Source organism: Stegastes partitus, unplaced genomic scaffold (genome assembly GCF_000690725.1).
Source record: "Stegastes partitus isolate 25-593 unplaced genomic scaffold, Stegastes_partitus-1.0.2 Scaffold941, whole genome shotgun sequence".
Taxonomy (NCBI): domain Eukaryota; kingdom Metazoa; phylum Chordata; class Actinopteri; family Pomacentridae; genus Stegastes; species Stegastes partitus.
The window spans coordinates 94551-113099 of record NW_007578672.1 but is presented as its reverse complement, the minus strand read 5'-3'; the positions used below and the strand labels follow the sequence as shown (position 1 = coordinate 113099).

Below are 18549 nucleotides of genomic sequence, written 5' to 3'. Positions count from 1 at the left end.
GACTGCACCGGCTCTGGGTTTGACGATGTAGCTTTACACATGCTTCAGAGATGCTCATTATTGTACATTACAGTAGGAATTGATATTTAAATCATTCCTTTTGTCTTTTGGCTTCTGTACACTGGCACTGAGCTGCTCATTATTTTACTTTTTTTTTTGTTTCTGAACAGAGCTGGTGGAAAACTTTTGCTCAGTAGTAAACCCACACATTAAAGAATTTAAGGCATAATTATGTGATATTAGCTGTGATGCAGAAGAACATCTAATACTTGAATAACTGCAGGACGTATTTGCATAGAGGTTCATTACAGGCGTGTATTTTTGCTTACTATGAACTTATATGACAGTTCGTTCATAATTAGTTCATACCATATACAATATCCATATACCATACAATATAATCAAATGATAATGTAGTGCTGTGTCACAGTGCTGGAAATGACAGGTAATTAAGCTTTGCTCACGTTTAATACTTAAATAGAAGATGATTTTCTCTGTTTAAGTATGTTTTTGTTAATTAGTCTAGTGAGATTGCCGACTTTCTCTTGGTTCTCTATTTTCTAAATTGTGGGGAAAAAGTGATTTGAAATAGTTTGATCAGGGTTAGGTGTAACCACGACACTTACTCTATGAAGTAGACTTCTCCTTTCTCAGTGTACGCCATCTCCCAGTTGTCTGGCAGGGGCCCTAGCTCATCGTTCTCCTCCGGTTTGGGCACCGCCATCTTCGGGGACTGTCCTTCGTCTTTGGGTCCCTCGGCCGGGGGCTCCGCTGGGTTGATTTGTGGGACGATGTCCCCCGAAGCGTCTGTGCTCTTATCCTCATGTTCGCTGGACTCTGAGGGGACAAACGGGGCCAGATGAGTCAGGCGTGGCATTATCATCAGAGAGGAGGAGGAGGAGGGAAAGGAGGTGAAGCGAGGAAAAGGAGGAGAGACTGATTGGGTGTCAGGGTTCGGGTGGAAAAAGAAAAAAAAAAAAAAAGCAGGAAGGAGTGATTAGAAGAAGGTGCGAGGAAGTGGTGACTCAAGGGAAAGAGGGGAGTGAGTTGAAAAGAAGAGAGGGAGTGATTGAGGTTAACAAGACAGAAAGACGAATAAAGCAGAGGAGACAATAGAGATTGAAGCAGGCGGTGATGCCCTACTTTGAGTTGTGGCAGCGTGCGAATGTGCTAGAGAGAGAAAAATGGGAGGAAAGAAGAAGAGATGGCAAGTGTGCGCTCTTCCCAGAGGAGAGCTGGTAGAAGGGAAGTGAAGAGGGGACAAATGAAAGCAGGGGATTGAGAGATAATCTATGGGAGGGAAAGAGCGAAGTAGTGATCTGCTTAGATCACACAGCCTGCTGTGCTCTATTGATTCCCCTTCAGCTCTCCTGGTCAGCCCACACTCCGTCCATCTGCAGAGACAAAACTCCTCCTGAGCCGAGAGCAGCAGCCCACTTTAACATCCAGCCATGCCTCAGTGTGCAGCCCAGAGCCTCCGGTTATCGAGTGTCTCGAGACGGCTGACAGGAGAACGCTCCCTCTCCCTGCACTTTCTGTTATAGCTCGCAGGAGTACATTCAGTGCCATCGTTGGGAGGAAAAATTTACATCATAATTGAACACTCAAGTTTTTCCTTGAAACTTTGTGGAACTTTAAAACCAATTCATTGTGAGACCATTCATCCTTACACAAAGCCGCTCAAGAACATTCAAAATGGAGTTTACAGAGTGAAAGTGATGTGTTTTTGCTATCGGGGCCACTAGGGGGTTGGAATAAGCTACCTGAGGAGGTCAAGGCAGGGGGAGAAAAACTTATGAGAAGCCCTGAAAAAAGCTGCTATATGAGGCTTGATGCTTATTGATTAAACTCAGAAAGGACAGCGAATGCCTTTTTTTTTTTTTTCCCCCGGATGTCCTCACCAAGTTGCACTCTTCTCCTCTCAACAACAGAAAATCTGCTGCACAAGCCAACACAGCAAAGCCTCCATTGCTCAACTGTCTCTGTGCTCATAGAGCTGGAGTTAAGCGCAATAGCTGCTATTTGTCTTTGTTTTGGTGCACTCGGAATTAACCCTGCAGAAGAAGCTGTCAGGTCCTGCACACAATGAAAACAGAAAGGCTGAAAGAGACTACTGGGAGGCCATACCCGCAAAGAGTTCCTGCAGTGGAAATGCCACCTTATGACCCTGACATTCTGTTTTGTTGTCCCGGCCTTCTTTCAGAGCTCAAAAAACACATTCAACATGTTTTTTTCCAGCTTAACACATAATGATAACGTCCTTAATTTAACTGTTAAAATGATTGAATACAACTGATTTTTATGTTACATATCTGCAAACGGTGCTGACAAACTCTTACACACCACTATCTATCCCAAACTTGTCTACTTAGATCACTGGTTGCTGAACTTTTCACCCCCTCTGATCTCTAAAACACTACCAGGCCAAAGACTGGAAGCCGCCACTGTCCCCGGAGGTGGTTAAGGCAAATGTAGCACACACACACTAATAGGACTGTGCCATCACAAAACATCTATAATAATATTCTGTATTCATTTAGTATTAGCAGAAGTAATCTCCATGTATAAACTGTTACACTGAGTAAACAAACGGTATGTAGTGGAGTGCCAGTCTATCAAAAACTATTTAGCTGCTATTTTTTTTAATCTTTTGCAACAATTATGGCTAAAAAATGCGATTTGTAGCTGATTTAAATTGGATTTGATTTCTGGAAACACCTTCATTATCAAATATTGAGCACAGTGCATGTAACGAGGTCAGAAATCATCATTATTATAATTACCATTTTACACACAAAGACAAAGTAAAGTCAGTCTAAACCAAACACAAGATAATTTGTCGACTGTATTAGTGCAATGCTTTGCTGTATGTGCCATGTATTTTAATTAGTTTTTCCTAATTACTTTTATTATATTGTTTTTAAGGTTTATCTTCTTTGTATTTTATTTCCTGCAATTAACTTCAGTCTTTTATGACTCTTATCCCCTGAAGCACTTTGTAAACATTATTAAATGTGCCATTTGAAACAAAGATTTACTGTTAAGTATACAATCTGCTCCTCTACGTACGCGTTTCTCTCGCAAATTAGGAATCCTACCTTGTTTGAGCTCCTTGTGGTAGGAAAACCAAAATCTCATCCTTTATCCAACCTTTCTTTCTCAAAACGAAAGCCTTTTTAAATATGTGTAAAACATAGCAGCTGACGAAAAAGAAAATTATTTGCAGGCATCAGCTGGGTTCGCTGCCCGACTCCCTGAGTTTCTGTGCTGCTCTGACTGATGCCGAGCTGTGAAAGACTTTCCTGAGGCCATGAAACAGCTTAGAAAGTCACAGGACCGAAGCGTGGTTTTGGATTTGGAATCACAAAAATCAAACTCATAATGCCTCTTTTATGTTCGTCTTTTCATGTGATCATGGGATACATTCAGCGGGTTTCTGTGTGTGTGAAAGCGTGCATGCATGCTTAAGTGTTTGTTGCACAAAGTCCATGCAGCATAAGACATACATTTAGATGTGTCTTAGCGTCTTATTCATAATGGTGTTATTGAAAGCAAATATGTGCACAGAGAGAAAGGCCTTTCTCTAATATTTTATGAATAAGAACGACCTCTAGAGTTTGGCCTTGCTGTGCACCGTAAATCCCTTTTCTAACAATTTTCTGAATTTACAGAGAGGACAACAATGCATTGCGCAGGGCTGATTCACATAAGAGAGAAAGCACTAAATAAAAATGTCCTTCTTGATTTTAAAACAGCCTGCAGGCTCCTGTTGAACTGGAGAGCAGCGTACTGTATGTGTAAGCCCCCCGGCTATCTGCTCTGAAACAGTGTTTATTAATGATGCTTAATGAATGATGGTGAATTCTGGAGAGCAACAGCACGAAGGCTTTAATCACGGAACCGCCTGGACTGTAGAGATAATCGCTGTGAATTAGAATTCACAGTTTATATATCATATCATTAAATTGCATATAAATGTATTTGTGTACCCAATTAGAAAGAGATAATCTGCCATAAAATCATTTTCCAAGAAAACCATGTAAAAGCAATCAGTTTCTGCCTCTGTTGCCGGGCAACCACTCTGGAAGAGACTCTTGCTGTAACTTAAACAAGACCGTCACCTCCTGCGGATCATGCAGGCCTGACCTCAAACCGAGCTGTCGCGGTGAAGCTTTGGGCTCAAGTGAACTTTGCCTCAGCGTCTGTGGAGGTTGTTGTCGGGGCTGACCTGGGGTGACAGCAACACCGTTGCCATTGACGATGGGTCTCTCCTCCTCCTCCTCCTCAGGGGGCTCGATGCTGGCTTTTTCCATGTTGCTGACCGACTTGTTGCGTTTCCTCTTGCCCTCGGAGCTGGGTCTGGCGCCCGGCAGCAGCTGGTCCGTTACATTTAGCAGCAGAGCGCTGGGCTCAGCCGGAGGCTTCGGGGTGCCGTAAAAGTTATCTGGAGCACAAAGGAAGAAGAGGACAAAGAAGTTTACACCAAAGCCTAATAATAGGGTGCATTTTTGCATCGTGTGCATATGTTCTAAATCACACTGGTAGCATCGGTGCACCTGAGGCGTGTATGATGAAGCAAGTTGGACATAGCCAGGCTTCTTTTTGTGTGCGTTTTTGTGTGCTCACCAAAAAGCCCAATCAGAGATAATGACAGTTAACAACTTTCTTTGTAAACCAGGTTTTCTTCGAGAAGTCAAGATGTAAAGGCTGTCTAAATGAGAAGCTGTGAGGAAAGTAAACATTTGCAAAGAGTGCAAAAAGCACTGTTGCTGCAAAGGATGCAATGGTGGTGCAAAACTGTGAAAAGTATAAGTTTATATGTATATTTAAACTCAGTGCACCCTTAAAATAAACACTTTTTTCTACCGGCACATTAAAACTCTCAAACTTGGTTCATTTAAACACAACAAGAGCATTTGGAAATCACTTTAGTTTTTGCCCAGATCAAAGTTAAATGAAAGCCATCGATTGAATATTCTGTGTGAAAGTCACCATTAGAGTAATCAATTTTCTAATCTGCCTTCTGTCAGACTTGGCAGCAAATCACTAAATATTGAGACACATTCATGCATTTTCTGCATAATCTCCTACAGCGTGAAGGTTTCCGTGACACAACGGCTGCATGGCGTTGGTGTGGTGGTATTACTAACTGTATTCCTCATTGGAAATATGATCAGCAAAAGAATTATTAAAAGGGTGACGCTTCTCACAACTGATTTAAATCCCAAAGCCTGAACATATTAACCTCCTGAGCAGCAGGTGAGCTGTGCAGCATCAGTTACCATGGCGATCCAGCAGTTTAAAAGAGAGTACCTTAGTGGCTCAGCACACCTCATTAACCAATTAATCTTGCTTCGTAGTGCACCTCGGTTTGGTCAATCAATAATCAGTGTTTGTCAGGAATTTGTTTGTAGCGACATTAATGGTGTGAGGTCCATCAGAACTGCTTATTGCTGTGAACTCTGTTGCAGATAAACAGGAGATTTTAAAATTGTTTTAGCGCTTTAGATTGCTATCCATCTCACAATAGAATCAGGGATCATTCTGAGAGCGAGTGTAGGATAAATGAACATGGCGAGTGCTAAGAATTACCGGTGCTACAAAGCTTGTCAAGTTGTTAAAATGTTAGCATTTAGCTCAAAGTTTAATTTGGCAAAAGCACAGCTTCACAGAGGCGTTACTGCAGCTGTCGACTGTCGATATTTCAGCTTATGACACCCCCAAGAGGCAACAATGACATATGAGATTTTTTAATAAAAGTTGCATTTCCATAAAATTTTAATAAAGTAAAATTGAACTAAAAATAACCCCCCATGCTCATAATGTCCATGTAAATGCAAAGAGACCAAGAAAGAGTCAAAGAGTGAAGAAAAGGAGAGAAAAATACAGCAAAGACGCCCACGGAGGGGAGACAGTAAGGATGAGTGAAACGGGACTAGTGGGCTGAAGGATGATGTGACACCCAGTAACATCCACAGTATGGATGAGGCGGGTTTTTTTGCATTTGACATGCTGCTCCGTGTCAAATCCGGCGAATCCATGAACACACAAGCTGTGAGCTCAGGATCACATCATGTCTCACAATATTATAACGGTTAACTCGGATCTGCACAAAAATAACAAAAAAAAAACAAAGACATCTCGACATGAACACAGAACGCCACGAGCTAATATCAACCACTTTTTGAGAATGCGTGTTGTTGCCAAGTTCATCCACCTTCTCCTCTGCACATCAATCACTTAGCAGACCATGATCGGATATCCCCGGCATATAACCGGGCGTTTGTGCGCGGCTCGGACTGAATAATAACCATATCTCTCTCTCTCAGTTTTGGTCTCTGGTCAGAGCCAGCTACCTGCCTCTGGGAACTGCAGTTTTTCACTTGGCTCTGACCCAGCAGACCCTTCCACAGTCTCCTAAGTTGATTTTGTATTTTACTATCATTCGATTTGAATACTGGCTGCAGTCCAGTGCCTCTGACAGTATCCATCAGTCATTGTGAAACGCTCATAACTTCATGTTTCGGGATTTGGATTTTTTTCCTTAATTTAAGGCGCACTTTTAAGGGTGTACTTTTATGAACCAGGTAGGTAGAAAATGCTGAACACTGCTGCTTGTTCAGTGTATAGATTATGTGGGGTAATTTCTGGAGACAATATCTCAAAACCAGAGTGAATAAAAGTGACTGTGTGCTGTTTTTATGGGTGAACTGACCGTTTAAATCAGAAAGTGACTGTGGCTTAAGGACAGGCTATGACTCTCAGGTTTATAAAACACTTTCAGACCAAGTGAAATGACTCCAGATGACTAAACTGCCTCTTCTAGGGGTTTTCACACAACAAACAGATGTAGGACTGAGACCATGTTAGTCCAGAGTCTGAGAGATGCATCTTTCATTTAAAAGATCAGACAGTACTCGCTGGGAGGCTTCTTCTTCTTCTTTTTTTTTTCTCTTTTTTTTTTTAAATCTGAGAGCGTGAACGAAGCCAAATCAGTTTTCAGAGAAAGACATCAGCCACAGTTTTGTCCTGGAAGGTTTGCCATTAGATTAGTTTATCTCCTCGGCTCCACTCGAGCGTCACCGGTAGAAAGATCATACATGAGAAGGCGACGCGTGCGAAAATCCACAGAGATTATTTTAATGCACCGGGCTCAGGCATTAGATACAAACACAGACACCGGGAGAACACGAAGAATAGTCGGAGAGATTTAAAAAAAACATCAGCTGGTGTCTCCTTCTGCGTTGGGAAGACCTATTGAAACATCATGTTCGCGTTGAGGGAAACATGAAGGCTGCGATGAAAAATAGAGGAGAGTAGTTGTAACAAGATTACGGGGGACTGTCGGGATTACAGCCCCTGCAACCACAGACACAAATCCTGGAGCGTTAACGAGCTGAAGATTTGCCTGCGAGAAGAAAGTCTGCTCCACATGTGAACCTAAATAACCCGCAGGATCACACAAACCTGCGCTTTGAAGTTTGAGCAAGTGGTGGAATTGCTGTCACATCTGACAGCCGTGCTGATTTCAGTCGTATGTGCCGATAAAACCGTCGTAAAAACGGGGAGTCTCAATTAACGGAGTCTGCAAACTAATTCTTGGAAAGATGAAACCTTCAAAGGAAGTGCCAAAGCATGGCTCCAAGAGCATTAACAAGCATTTAGGGTCATGAGTTATTTTTCGATAGAGGAGCAAAATTATGGAATCACAGGAGTGCCATAATAAAAAAAAAATCTGTTAAAAAATACGGAAATAAATGTGTAAATATACAGAGGAATAAATAAAAGACTAAATAAAAAAGAAAAGGAAATATAAAGGTGAATTTTGTCTTTTTTTTTTTTCCTTTTTGTATTATTATTCCTCTTTATATTTACAAATTTCTCTCCTTATTTTTTAATAAATGTATTCTATATTATGGCACTCCTGTGATTCCATACACAGCAGTAGTTATTTCGGGCTGAGGGCACAAGTCAAAGTCTTTTCTACACTGACAAGTGCAGTCCAACTGATACATAACCGAAGCTGAAGCTGAGATTAATATTGCAAAGTCTTAAGTTTTTGCACTGAACTGTCTTGTTGCTAATCAGCCAACATTTACACAGATATCAACACACCTGCTATGAGCAAATACTGGCTGATATATCGGTCTGCCTCACAGATCCATTGGGCTTTTTAGGAAATAGCTGACTTGGGTTTTAGTGGAGAAGGAAAAAAAAAAAAAGACGAGCAAACTTGAAAGACTTTAAAGAACAGTGCTTCCCAACAGGAGGCGAAGCTGAAGATGATGCTGAGCAGAAATCTGATGACAAGCTGAATTTATACCTCTGTGTTCAGAGGCTGTGCTGTTCCTACAGCTGCTATGTGCTCAGGCTCTGAGGTGATGCTGTAAGCTACGCCGCTGCTGACTTTTGCCTCCTTTAAAATGTAACCACACGAGCAAGGAGTCAGCCCAGATACCATTTAGGCATTAAAAGAACCGCACTCGGCTCCCTCGGCTTCCCCCTTACAGGTTTGTGCTGCCGGTGGAGTTTGGTGAGAGTGAAGACAACATTAAGGAAAGTTAAGGAAGGAGTCTCAGTAGTCGTAACATCTGACAAAGTGATGACACTGCAAATCTTGTGCTCAGCGGTAGTCTCCTGTTCAGCAACAAGATGAAATAACACGATATGCAACTCCAGTACGGTTAACCTTTGTAGCTCACTGACACTTTGTGAATGAAAGAACGGGAACTCGGTTACAGCGGGGGATTGAAATCAATGTGGTTTGTTGAGGGCAGATCCGATCCAGATTACTGATAATCAAGGAGATTGATAAGCAATATTCAGAAATGATATCTATTTGCAGTAAAAATTAAAATGCACTAATAATGAAAACGTCAAAATTTAAAAAGAACAAAACCTTGTTAAAATACTGTTGATTATTTGTGTTTTACACGTGTTCAACTAAAAGACAGCTTCTCAATTTTTATCTTTCAGCGTTTGGCTGTTACTTGTGATGTGTAATCAATAATATAGCGCTCACTGTGGAAAGACAGGGAAAATGTGTGATTACCTCGGGGTTAACCTACAACTTAACATTGTTGAAGTTATTATTTATTTATGTGTAATAAAACATCCTTAACGCTCTGAGCTCCAAAACCCGCCGGCGGGTTTAAAAGGCAACAAAAACCTTCATCAAAAATAAACAGCTTGCACCAATGTCTGTACGGAGCAAAAACAAATCCTCATTGCAACTTAGAGGTCATGACTGACTCAGCTGTGACTATCAGTCAAACGAAAAAAACACATGTTGGCTGAACTGCAGGCAGTGTTTGCACAGAGCAACAGGACACAAATGTGGAAAACATATTGGTAAATGGTCTGCACTCATATCGCGCTTATACCTAAAGCACTTTACAATGTGTTTCTCATTCACCCATTCACACATTCATACATCAATGGCGACAGAGCTGCCATGCAAGGTGCTGCCTGCCATTGGGAGCAACTTCGGAATCAGTGTCTTGCCCAAGGACACTTTGACCGTGGAGGGGCCGGGCATCGAACCACCAGCCTTGCAATTGGAGAACAACTCGCTCTACCACCTGAGCCACAGCTGCCCAGATATTAACAACATAAGTTGTAAAATACCTAAAGTATGTAGAGCTACCATGTTCTCCAGTATTGGTAACACCTGTAGACACTTTGAAAAATGTTGCACATATTGATTCACGTTTATTTAAAAAAAAAAAAAGAATGATCAAAGAAATTCGGTTCAGTTATTCATAACGTAATCGTTACTGCTGACATTAGGGTCATAAAACTGTTCGTCTATCTGACTGGTTTCATATCTAGAGCAATGGCAGCTGAGCCTTATTGTGGCGTTTAGAGTAACAATTCAAAAGAGAAAAAATTGATTTCACAAAATGAATAGCGTAAAGCTCCACTATTGTTAAAACTGACACCAAGGTTGCTGTGTTTGTAAGTTGAATAAGAGAATGTGTGTAATTTAAAGATGGAAAACCTGAAAGTGGGAGTTTAAAGTAAGAAAAAAAATAGTTTGCCTGAGCAGAACAGTGAGACGCCAGGAGTTCATTGTGCCTTTCAAGGTAACTTGTAGTAAGTCTTGAACCTGACAGTTTTCAGTTCTTTGTAAGAACAACTCACACCTCTCTGCTGCTGTAACAGCCAGCTGATCCTCGCTATAACCTTCCCTTTAAATTTCATTCCTTCTTCATTTCTCCCCCTAATTGGCCATTAAATTATTAAAATATATAAAACGCTGAACGATGGCCGAGCGACCGCGCAGAAGAAACTCTAGTCCCCCTTCTCCCCGGTGGAACGCGGCTCGCATCGCCAAAAGGATCCAACATTGCTTCTGGCAACCGACCATTAAATTGGCCATCTGCAATTTCAATCTTTTTCTCCTTCCTGCAATGGCAGCAGCCTGACTGAGGCTGGAGTCAGGTGGGAGAGTAGGAAGTTAGCTGCTATGTGTTATCTATATAATGGCAGGGGTCTCTTGAGAGTTGGAGGTGGCCAGACGGACCACGGGCTGCACTTTGCGAGTACTTTAAAATCCAAGCCTGGGGCCCGTCTGACCACAGGAGAGATTGGATAGAGAGTGTCTGTTTGTTTTGATTAGGCTGCTGAGGAGTCACTGCAGCTCCGGCTCAAGGACTGTGCCAAGAGAAAGCCAGCATTAAAGGTAAAGCATGTGCAAGTGTGTATATATATATGTGTGTGTGTGTGCTGCTTTTTTTTTTCTTCATTCAGAATTTGCAGGAGATTCCTTCCGGCATCCTTCATGACTGATGACGCTCATCTCTGTAGACGCCAAAGATGGATGGATAGAGGCCTGTTTGTGGGTGCAGCGTATGGAGTGGTATCTCAGCATCTATTCAGACTCACTTAGAGAAATGCCACGACGAAACAAACGTGTCTTAAAAATTGAGAAATATCCCGAAGAAGAATGGCCGCAATCACACGCGTTGTTGAGCGTGTCTTGACTAAATCCTTACCTTCATATGTTCCGCTCTCGAGCAGGGCTCCACTTTTCTCCAATTCCATAAACCGGTCAACGGTCACGAAATTATAATCCACCCCTGGGACCTCTCCTTCCTTGGGCTGCCTGGTTGTGCCTGCGGGAGATAAGCGAGAAGAGTTAGAGCTGCCGGAGATTTGAACGCCTCATCACTGCTGAATGAGAGGCAGACTTAAAAAGTAAGAGCGAGGCTTTGTCAGTGTTTTAGGTAAAAAGATCAGAACACGCCGGAGCTCAAACACGCTGACCTCGACCCAGCTGTATTCATTAGGTGCCCTCTTTATTCCTTTGTGTCCTTTTTCCCTCCTGCACAGCTGAGGCTGAATATTTGAGCAGCGTGCTTTCAAGGGTGGGGAGGAGTGGCAAGGTACCATTTCAGGAGCTAAGTGATGCAATTTGGACACCAAGAGGAGAAATCAAGTCAATTTGCATGGAGTTGACAGCGTGTCGAGGACTCCCTGACAGGAACTGCGGTCCTGCCAGCAAAACAGGAGTGACGAAAATTTTTTTTCCCCCGTGTAGCAGCAGCACATTCCGTCACATTCACTGACACCGCGATCGTCTCTGCTTCAGTTCCTAAAAAACAAAGTGTGTCAAAGTGTTTACAGTGTTAAACTGAGGTACAAATGACTTGGTAAATACTTTCTCATAGCTGTGTGCTAATTAGACTTGTTAAAACTGATCCCAGCTGTGATAACACGCAGCACTCTACCCCTGAGGTGCCGAATGGGTTTCCACATCTGAGAGAGCGCTGTTCACACTAAAAGCAGAGCCCGTAAAACACACTTGTTAGACCCTCATTATGCCATATAAAGTATCCATCTGTGTGTTTTAAAGTTAGCAGGGGAACAATGTGCCACTGATCACTCCTGGTAGGTGGTGTCTGGTTGGTTTGACTTTATATAAGGCCAGCTGACATCGTCTCTGCATCGCTACACAAGCGTGGACCAACGCCAAAGAGTCTGTGTTGAGTTTCAGGTTTCCATTTCCATAAACACTGATTATCGCACTTTTAACTGTACAAACAAAGCTACATCAGTGAAATGAGCTGGTCTTAAAACTACCCAGAGGGGAAAACGGGTACATTTAAGAGCCCGGGAGGATGAAATTGTTCAGTTTCTTTGCTTCACTTCAAAAATGAGAAGAAAGAGGGGACGGGATCGGCATGTTCTCTTCATCTTACTGCCCCTAAAGGGTTCTGTATACTTTGTATTAAAGGCTGGGAAACTCTAGAGGTTCTCCAAGCTGCAAGTTGGCAAACATTAACAGGAGGCTTTTAGGGATATTTGCATGATGTTTCTTTTGTACTTGCTATTCCGGTTTGCACAGATGCTAACGTATATATCTTTACAGAGGCATGAATCTTGTTTAAGTGCTCATCAAACTACGTCTAAAACATCCTGCTGCACAGATTTCCGACTTTGAAACAGGCATGACTGTATATCTTTTTCAGCACCTCAGCACCATGGCTACTGGTGCCAGCCTTCTATTTTCACGCATCTGTCTGCTACTTCCATCACCTTTCTCAAACAAGTGCGACGCCACGAACGCCACGAAAGAGCGACTATCTAAACGTGCATACCGTCATCTCCATTTGAAGTGCAGCCATTTGGATCAGATATAAAGAACTTTGCCTTCAGATGTGGCATCATTAAAACTAGTTCATCTCAAGTCTCATATCCACTTCACGAGGGGCACATGAGCTAAATGAGTTGTTTTCTTTTACTTGTGTTTCCAAAGAACATTCTTTACGGGATAATCTTCCTGGCACCTTGTTGATTGAGGCATTAGAGAACTTATGGGGTTAAACAAACACTATCCATCGATTACACGCTTGTGTCGTCCACCTTGCCATCGACTGCTTCTCATTTTAAGTACTCTGAATGCAGAATTGTTTATTTCTAACATCTGAAACTTTTCTTGGATGCTTCCTTCATTTCTCCACTATCTTCCACTAAACTCTGCTTTAACCTGCTCTGTCTCCGTTGCTATGGTTGCCAGCTTTTCAACCTTCCTAAACCATTAGTTGTTCATTAATGTAAAACGGAAAACTACAGGTGCACCAGTGTAGGAATGCTGCCACAGTTATCACGTTAGAAACTACCGCAAAGTACAGAGAGAGTTACCTGGTGGTTCAATCAGCATTGTGTGAAATCCTTTGTTCGGGGTTTGAATGTAATAGATTTTTATGCAAAAGCGCCACGCTCCAGCTTTAAGGCACCGACAGCAAATCCTAGATTCTGTTTCTTCCCCAGTCTCTCTCCAGCCCTATTATCTATAATTTCTCTAATGTTGCTGTCAAATAAAGACATGAAATGCCCGTAAATGTAGATTAATTTAAAAAGTTCAGACAGTTTCTCCAGACGACATCAAACAATGCACTGAGTAGAAAATGAATCCAAAATAGGCCATTAGGGGACGCGTCAAACCTCAATTCTTTCTTGTTAATATGTTGATTAATTTGCACTCAAATGGAGAAACTTAACCCAGACGAGAAAAGCTTGGCGCTCTGATCGTATGATGGAGACTGCAGCAGCTTGTTGTTCATGTAAAAAAAAAAAAAGCCATTTTATTTCTCGAGCACAGGATCCTGACACGACTATCGCATGAAACAAAAGTGGCACCCTGCACGCCATTTTTCAGATACACAGAAATTCACTGTCAACAATCTTCAAAGCTCAAACATTGAACTGAAACCTGCTGACAGAGTAATTTGTAAAAGCTTATAAGAGCAAATGAGCAGCGGGGAACACCGTAGTTTGCTGGAACAACAGTTGTGTCGAACATATTTATTTGTGTGTGTGTGTGTGTGTGTGTGTGTGTTTGTTTCGCACCTCCAGAGGAGAGCTTCTTGATTGTGTCTGTCTGCACGGGGGCTTGTGTACCCGTCAGATTAGCCTCCCTCAGAGGCAGCGCGACTGACTGAGCAGCGCAGACACACACATTTCAAAGAGGACCTTTGATGTTGCTGAACTATATTTAGCAGCATCTTCTGGTGGGGACTTCTCTAGGGTGACAATTTCTAAAAGAAGGCAACCACAATGCCTCTCGATTTTCAATCCTTTGTATGTGGGTCATGATCCTGTAGTGCAAAAAAACACAGAGCAAACTCTCAGAAGTACAAAATGCTTCTTTTAAGGAAGATATATAATCAATGCCTACAATACCTTAATTACATAAGATTGAGATTAAACACTGTGTCGATCATTTTGTCACTTTACCAAAGCGTGAATTCTCAAATCCCCTCAGGTGTGTTTCTGGGCCAATTCAGGAGTGAGGGAAGCTCTCGCTAAAAATAGCTGTATGCAAAAATGTGGGCACAAACAAGACACACATCCCCTTCAGCAAACACATGTTAGAACTGTGCACAAATTTTGAAGTTATAAACTGTGGCATGAGGAAAACTTTGGACACCTTTCTACTTGTAAAGTCTCAGAAGTTCATTGGCACTTCAAAAATCAACTAAATGTGCAGCTTGTCCAAACTTTTGTATACAACTGTATTGTTTTTTTTTTTTTAGCACAGACATCCTCTCTATCTGCCAAGTTCCCGTTCAGTTGGGATGCAGGATAAAACAGAAATAAACAAAGAGAGATAGCCCTCGCCAGATAACCTAGATCTTCCTCAGCGATAAGCCAGATTTACTGGAGGTTATGGCCTCGAGCCTGCGCATGCTGGAGCTGAAGAGAACCCCCCTCCTCCAAAACGGAAACGCACATCAAGGCTGCAGAGACGCCACGTCGAGACGACAAAGACTTCAAACTGGTGATGGACGCTGTTTTTGCCGAAGACATCGGTTAATAATTCTCTCATTTTTTAGTAACACTAGATCTAAAATACTTTGATGTAGACATCAAAGAAAATAAACACGACGGCTTCAACACCAGCAGATCCTCTGATATTTCTAACATATTGGAGTGGAGTTAGCAGAGTGGGCTGGAGGCAACAGCGAATACCAGATTGTACCAGCTGATCGATCAGCTGCAAGACTTAACTCAACCCAGTGCTCTTAGTTGAAAAGTATGTGAACAGATGAGGCAGAAGATGAGAGACATTCAGAAAATAAGATTTGCTGTCGCACCTTTGACTGTTTAATGAGATGGAGTTACGGGTGTGTTTGATGACACGGGCTGCATAAAAGAAGTACACCTCCCTACTGTCTCATGTCAGTGGCAGTTGATAAAAGGTGTCTTCTGTCTTAGCTAACTACCTAAGGCTCAATCGTAAAGCTAATCTAGGATTTTCAAATGCTAACACAGGCCAGGAGCTGAATGTACGTCAGCAGAGACTCCTAACAATCTGGAGCAGCAAGACTCTGATGACACAGTTACAACAACATTCAAACTTAGGTGATGAAGTGTACCTGCCACACTCATATTGTAGTAAAGACTGACAGATGACCTGGACTGATAAAGTTGCTGCAACAGTATTTACGGACATCTGTTGCAGCTGTTTCCATCAGCTGGTAGTAGTTGCTCCATCATGTAGGTCAGATGTGACTGTATGGATTTAACAGTTCATTAACTGGAGAAGACTGCAGTTTGTTCATTGGGCCAATCATTGAACAGCAATTTCTAGTAAATTCAACACTCAAGTGACTTCTGAATTCGTAATGCAACCGTGACAATTTCACAAAAAACGTTAAGTGTCAGTGGTTAAAAACAGACAAATATCCACTTTATTCCATTTAACGATCAACTGATTATTGACTGCTGACATGGCTGATGATCAGTTGAGGAAACTGTTTAAAATGTGCATCCCCAGCCTGAATATATTCTGCTACAGCCATTGAATGTATTCACACTAATTAGTTACTTCTCCTGGAAATAGTTTTCAGTGACAGGTTCCACCATCCTCACACTGGATTCAAACACATCCACAGCATGCATATGCACAAGAGATATGCAGGAAACAACAAGAGCCAACACATGCCCACAATGCAAAGCACCTTCTTTGTGCATATTTCATGTCTCGGGCAATTTGGAGAGGAAATGTATTTGCATTGGTACAAGCAGTCATTTACAATTATTTATAAAGCGCACACAGTGTTTATCAGAAAATACGATGCTCAAAGCACGCTTCATGCCCCCAGTTGCTAAATAGCGTTACTACCAGTAACAGCTGGTGTTGCCAAATTGCAAATGCAACCTTGGGGTTTGGCAAAAACAGACACAAAGACTGATTCTGGGGCATCCTTCTTATAGAGTTACTGTTTTTGTTTTAATTTTCCACCTCTATCTGCTCCTGAAAAGCTAAGAATTGCAAATATGCCTGTTGTTTTTTTTAGAGAAGTGCATAATGATTTCAGCTGTTCTATTATTAATTTCATTGCTATTGTTTCGCTTAAAGCAGTTAGCGACGTGATCACAGCTTGAACTTTGAGGTATACTGTATAATTACAGCACGATATCGCCTGATAATGCATGACACAGTTCAGTGGCGCTGCACACAGATAAAACATGACACAGAACTTTAATTTATTCCTACACCCGAGGAATCTACAACAGAAGCGCTGCGCACCATTAAGCAGAAGCACCAGTTCACCTTTAAACTTTAGGGCACCTTGTAGGAGTCTTCAAAGACTAATGCAAACAGATGATGCAAGTAAAGAGCGCGGAAGTGTAGCATGTGGAAAATATTCATGGTCTCCACTCTTGGGATGCATTACAGCAAACAAGGCAGAACTGGGACAGGAAAAGACAGGCAGGGAAGTGTCTCATTGAGATGGTGCTGGTCGGAGTGGGCTGAGCGAGCACGGGAAGCGAGTGCAGGTGTATGAAGAGAGGAACGGATGAGAGAGCAGCTTAAGTTGTAGCGTGGGCTGAGGCTCGTGTAGCCTACAGCCACCCTGCTGCTCTCCAGTATGTTCTCGAGCCAGATTCGACTCCACGGGCCACGAGTCCAGCTCTCACTTGTGCAGCCTGAGCACCATTACCGGAAACCCCGGTTACAGCTAACACCTGTAGTGGTTTCATACCGGGACTAGTGCTCCTACAGAATACATTAACGTCGCTCCGAGCTATCCGCGTGTTAATAAAATACACCGGATTAAACGTGTGACCTCTGCGTTTTCTGCTCCACAGCTGCACGTTGAAAAGTAAAAAATCACTGGAACCTGAGCGCGATTTGAACTTAACTGTAGGCAAAATGAAAAGGTTCAACAGGGACCCAGACAATCTCTGGAAAGCAGAAACATTGGCCTCTATTTGAAACAAAGGATTTATATCCCGAGAATGTCCCGAAGCATCAGCGGGAGAGATTGTACTGTGTGTTTATAATAGCGTGAGTACGGACCCGCAGGAAACAGATTATACCATGAGCATTCAAACTAATCATTTCCATACAGTTACATGGGGGGGGGGGGGTTTAAAAAGAACAGCAGAATTTTTGTCTTTAATGGATTCATTCTGAGTGCAAACAGCAGAACCTGTAGTGTAATGTCCTCTGACTAAATATAGACGGAGGCAGTAAATAAATAATGCATGTCTAATAAGGAGAAATATGATGTAAGTGCACTTTCATGGGCTGAAAGGTAAGTATTTGGCATTTTAGGGAGAAAATTAAGGAAAAAGAGATGTTCTGAGGACCGAATGTGCCACTTTGGGTAAAACATGACACTGTCGCTTTTTTTCAGAACCTGGAACAGCTCCATCTGGATGTTAAAAAAAAAGCACTTGATTTGAGTATATGTACGCAATAAGACACATACAATCTGCTATTTTAAACGAGATATGTGCTCCCTGTGATGGTGGCTAAAGCACCATCAGCTCCATGAAATGCTGTCTTCAGCCAGGTAGCTATGTACTTTGGTTAATATCTCAACAACTATTGGACGCATTCATCAGAGAATTTGGTCAAGACAGTAATGGTCCCCAGGATGAGTTTTCATCAATGAATTGATCATGTTCACATTTGTGGTTTTCAGTGAAATACTCTGACAACTATTGGATGGGTTTGCTTGAGATATACGGGGGGACTCTAATATCTTTTTTGATGCCTTCACTTTTCATCTTGTCCATTACACCAGGGAACTCAGGGAAGATCACTTTTTTTCTACTCAGCACATGATCGAGCTTTTGTTACTTGTTATTCCGGATGAAAACATGAACACATACAAATAAGAAAACAGATCAATGTGGTGAAAGAGACACTGTTCATTTCAGGCTACATCAACACATTGTAAAATAATGTTTTAACACAAAATTATCTCCATCCAAATAAGCATTTTAGCTCAGTTTCATCATTAATCTCATACATCACGTACACTAGGCACATGGCGGTTCAAACCTAAAGCAGAGGCTTGGTTATCTAGTTGCAAATATTCAGAGGAAGAACAACAATGACTAAAAGTAAGATCAAAGCAACAGAACAGCTGCTACCATAGACGGCAGCATCAGCAACGCCTGTAATTCATTATCCATGTTGAATTAGCCACTTATAGTCACGGCTGATGTCTTTGCTTTCTTCCGGAAAATGGTCACATGATAGGAGCGCGACGAATCACAAACACGAACGTCTGCGTCACTGTT

General features: G+C 42.1%; 1 protein-coding gene across 1 annotated transcript in view; it reads right to left on the bottom strand.

Moving 5' to 3' along the window:
- magi2a (membrane associated guanylate kinase, WW and PDZ domain containing 2a) overlaps nt 1-18549 on the bottom strand; it is a gene marked incomplete at its 5' end in the record, with an annotated part of 198934 nt that overhangs the window by 92511 nt on the left and 87874 nt on the right. The window contains 3 exons of the mRNA XM_008294103.1: nt 627-837; nt 4229-4444; nt 10998-11117. Coding sequence (XP_008292325.1) covers nt 627-837; nt 4229-4444; nt 10998-11117 — 547 coding nt within the window. The remainder of the gene's footprint in view (nt 1-626; nt 838-4228; nt 4445-10997; nt 11118-18549) is intronic.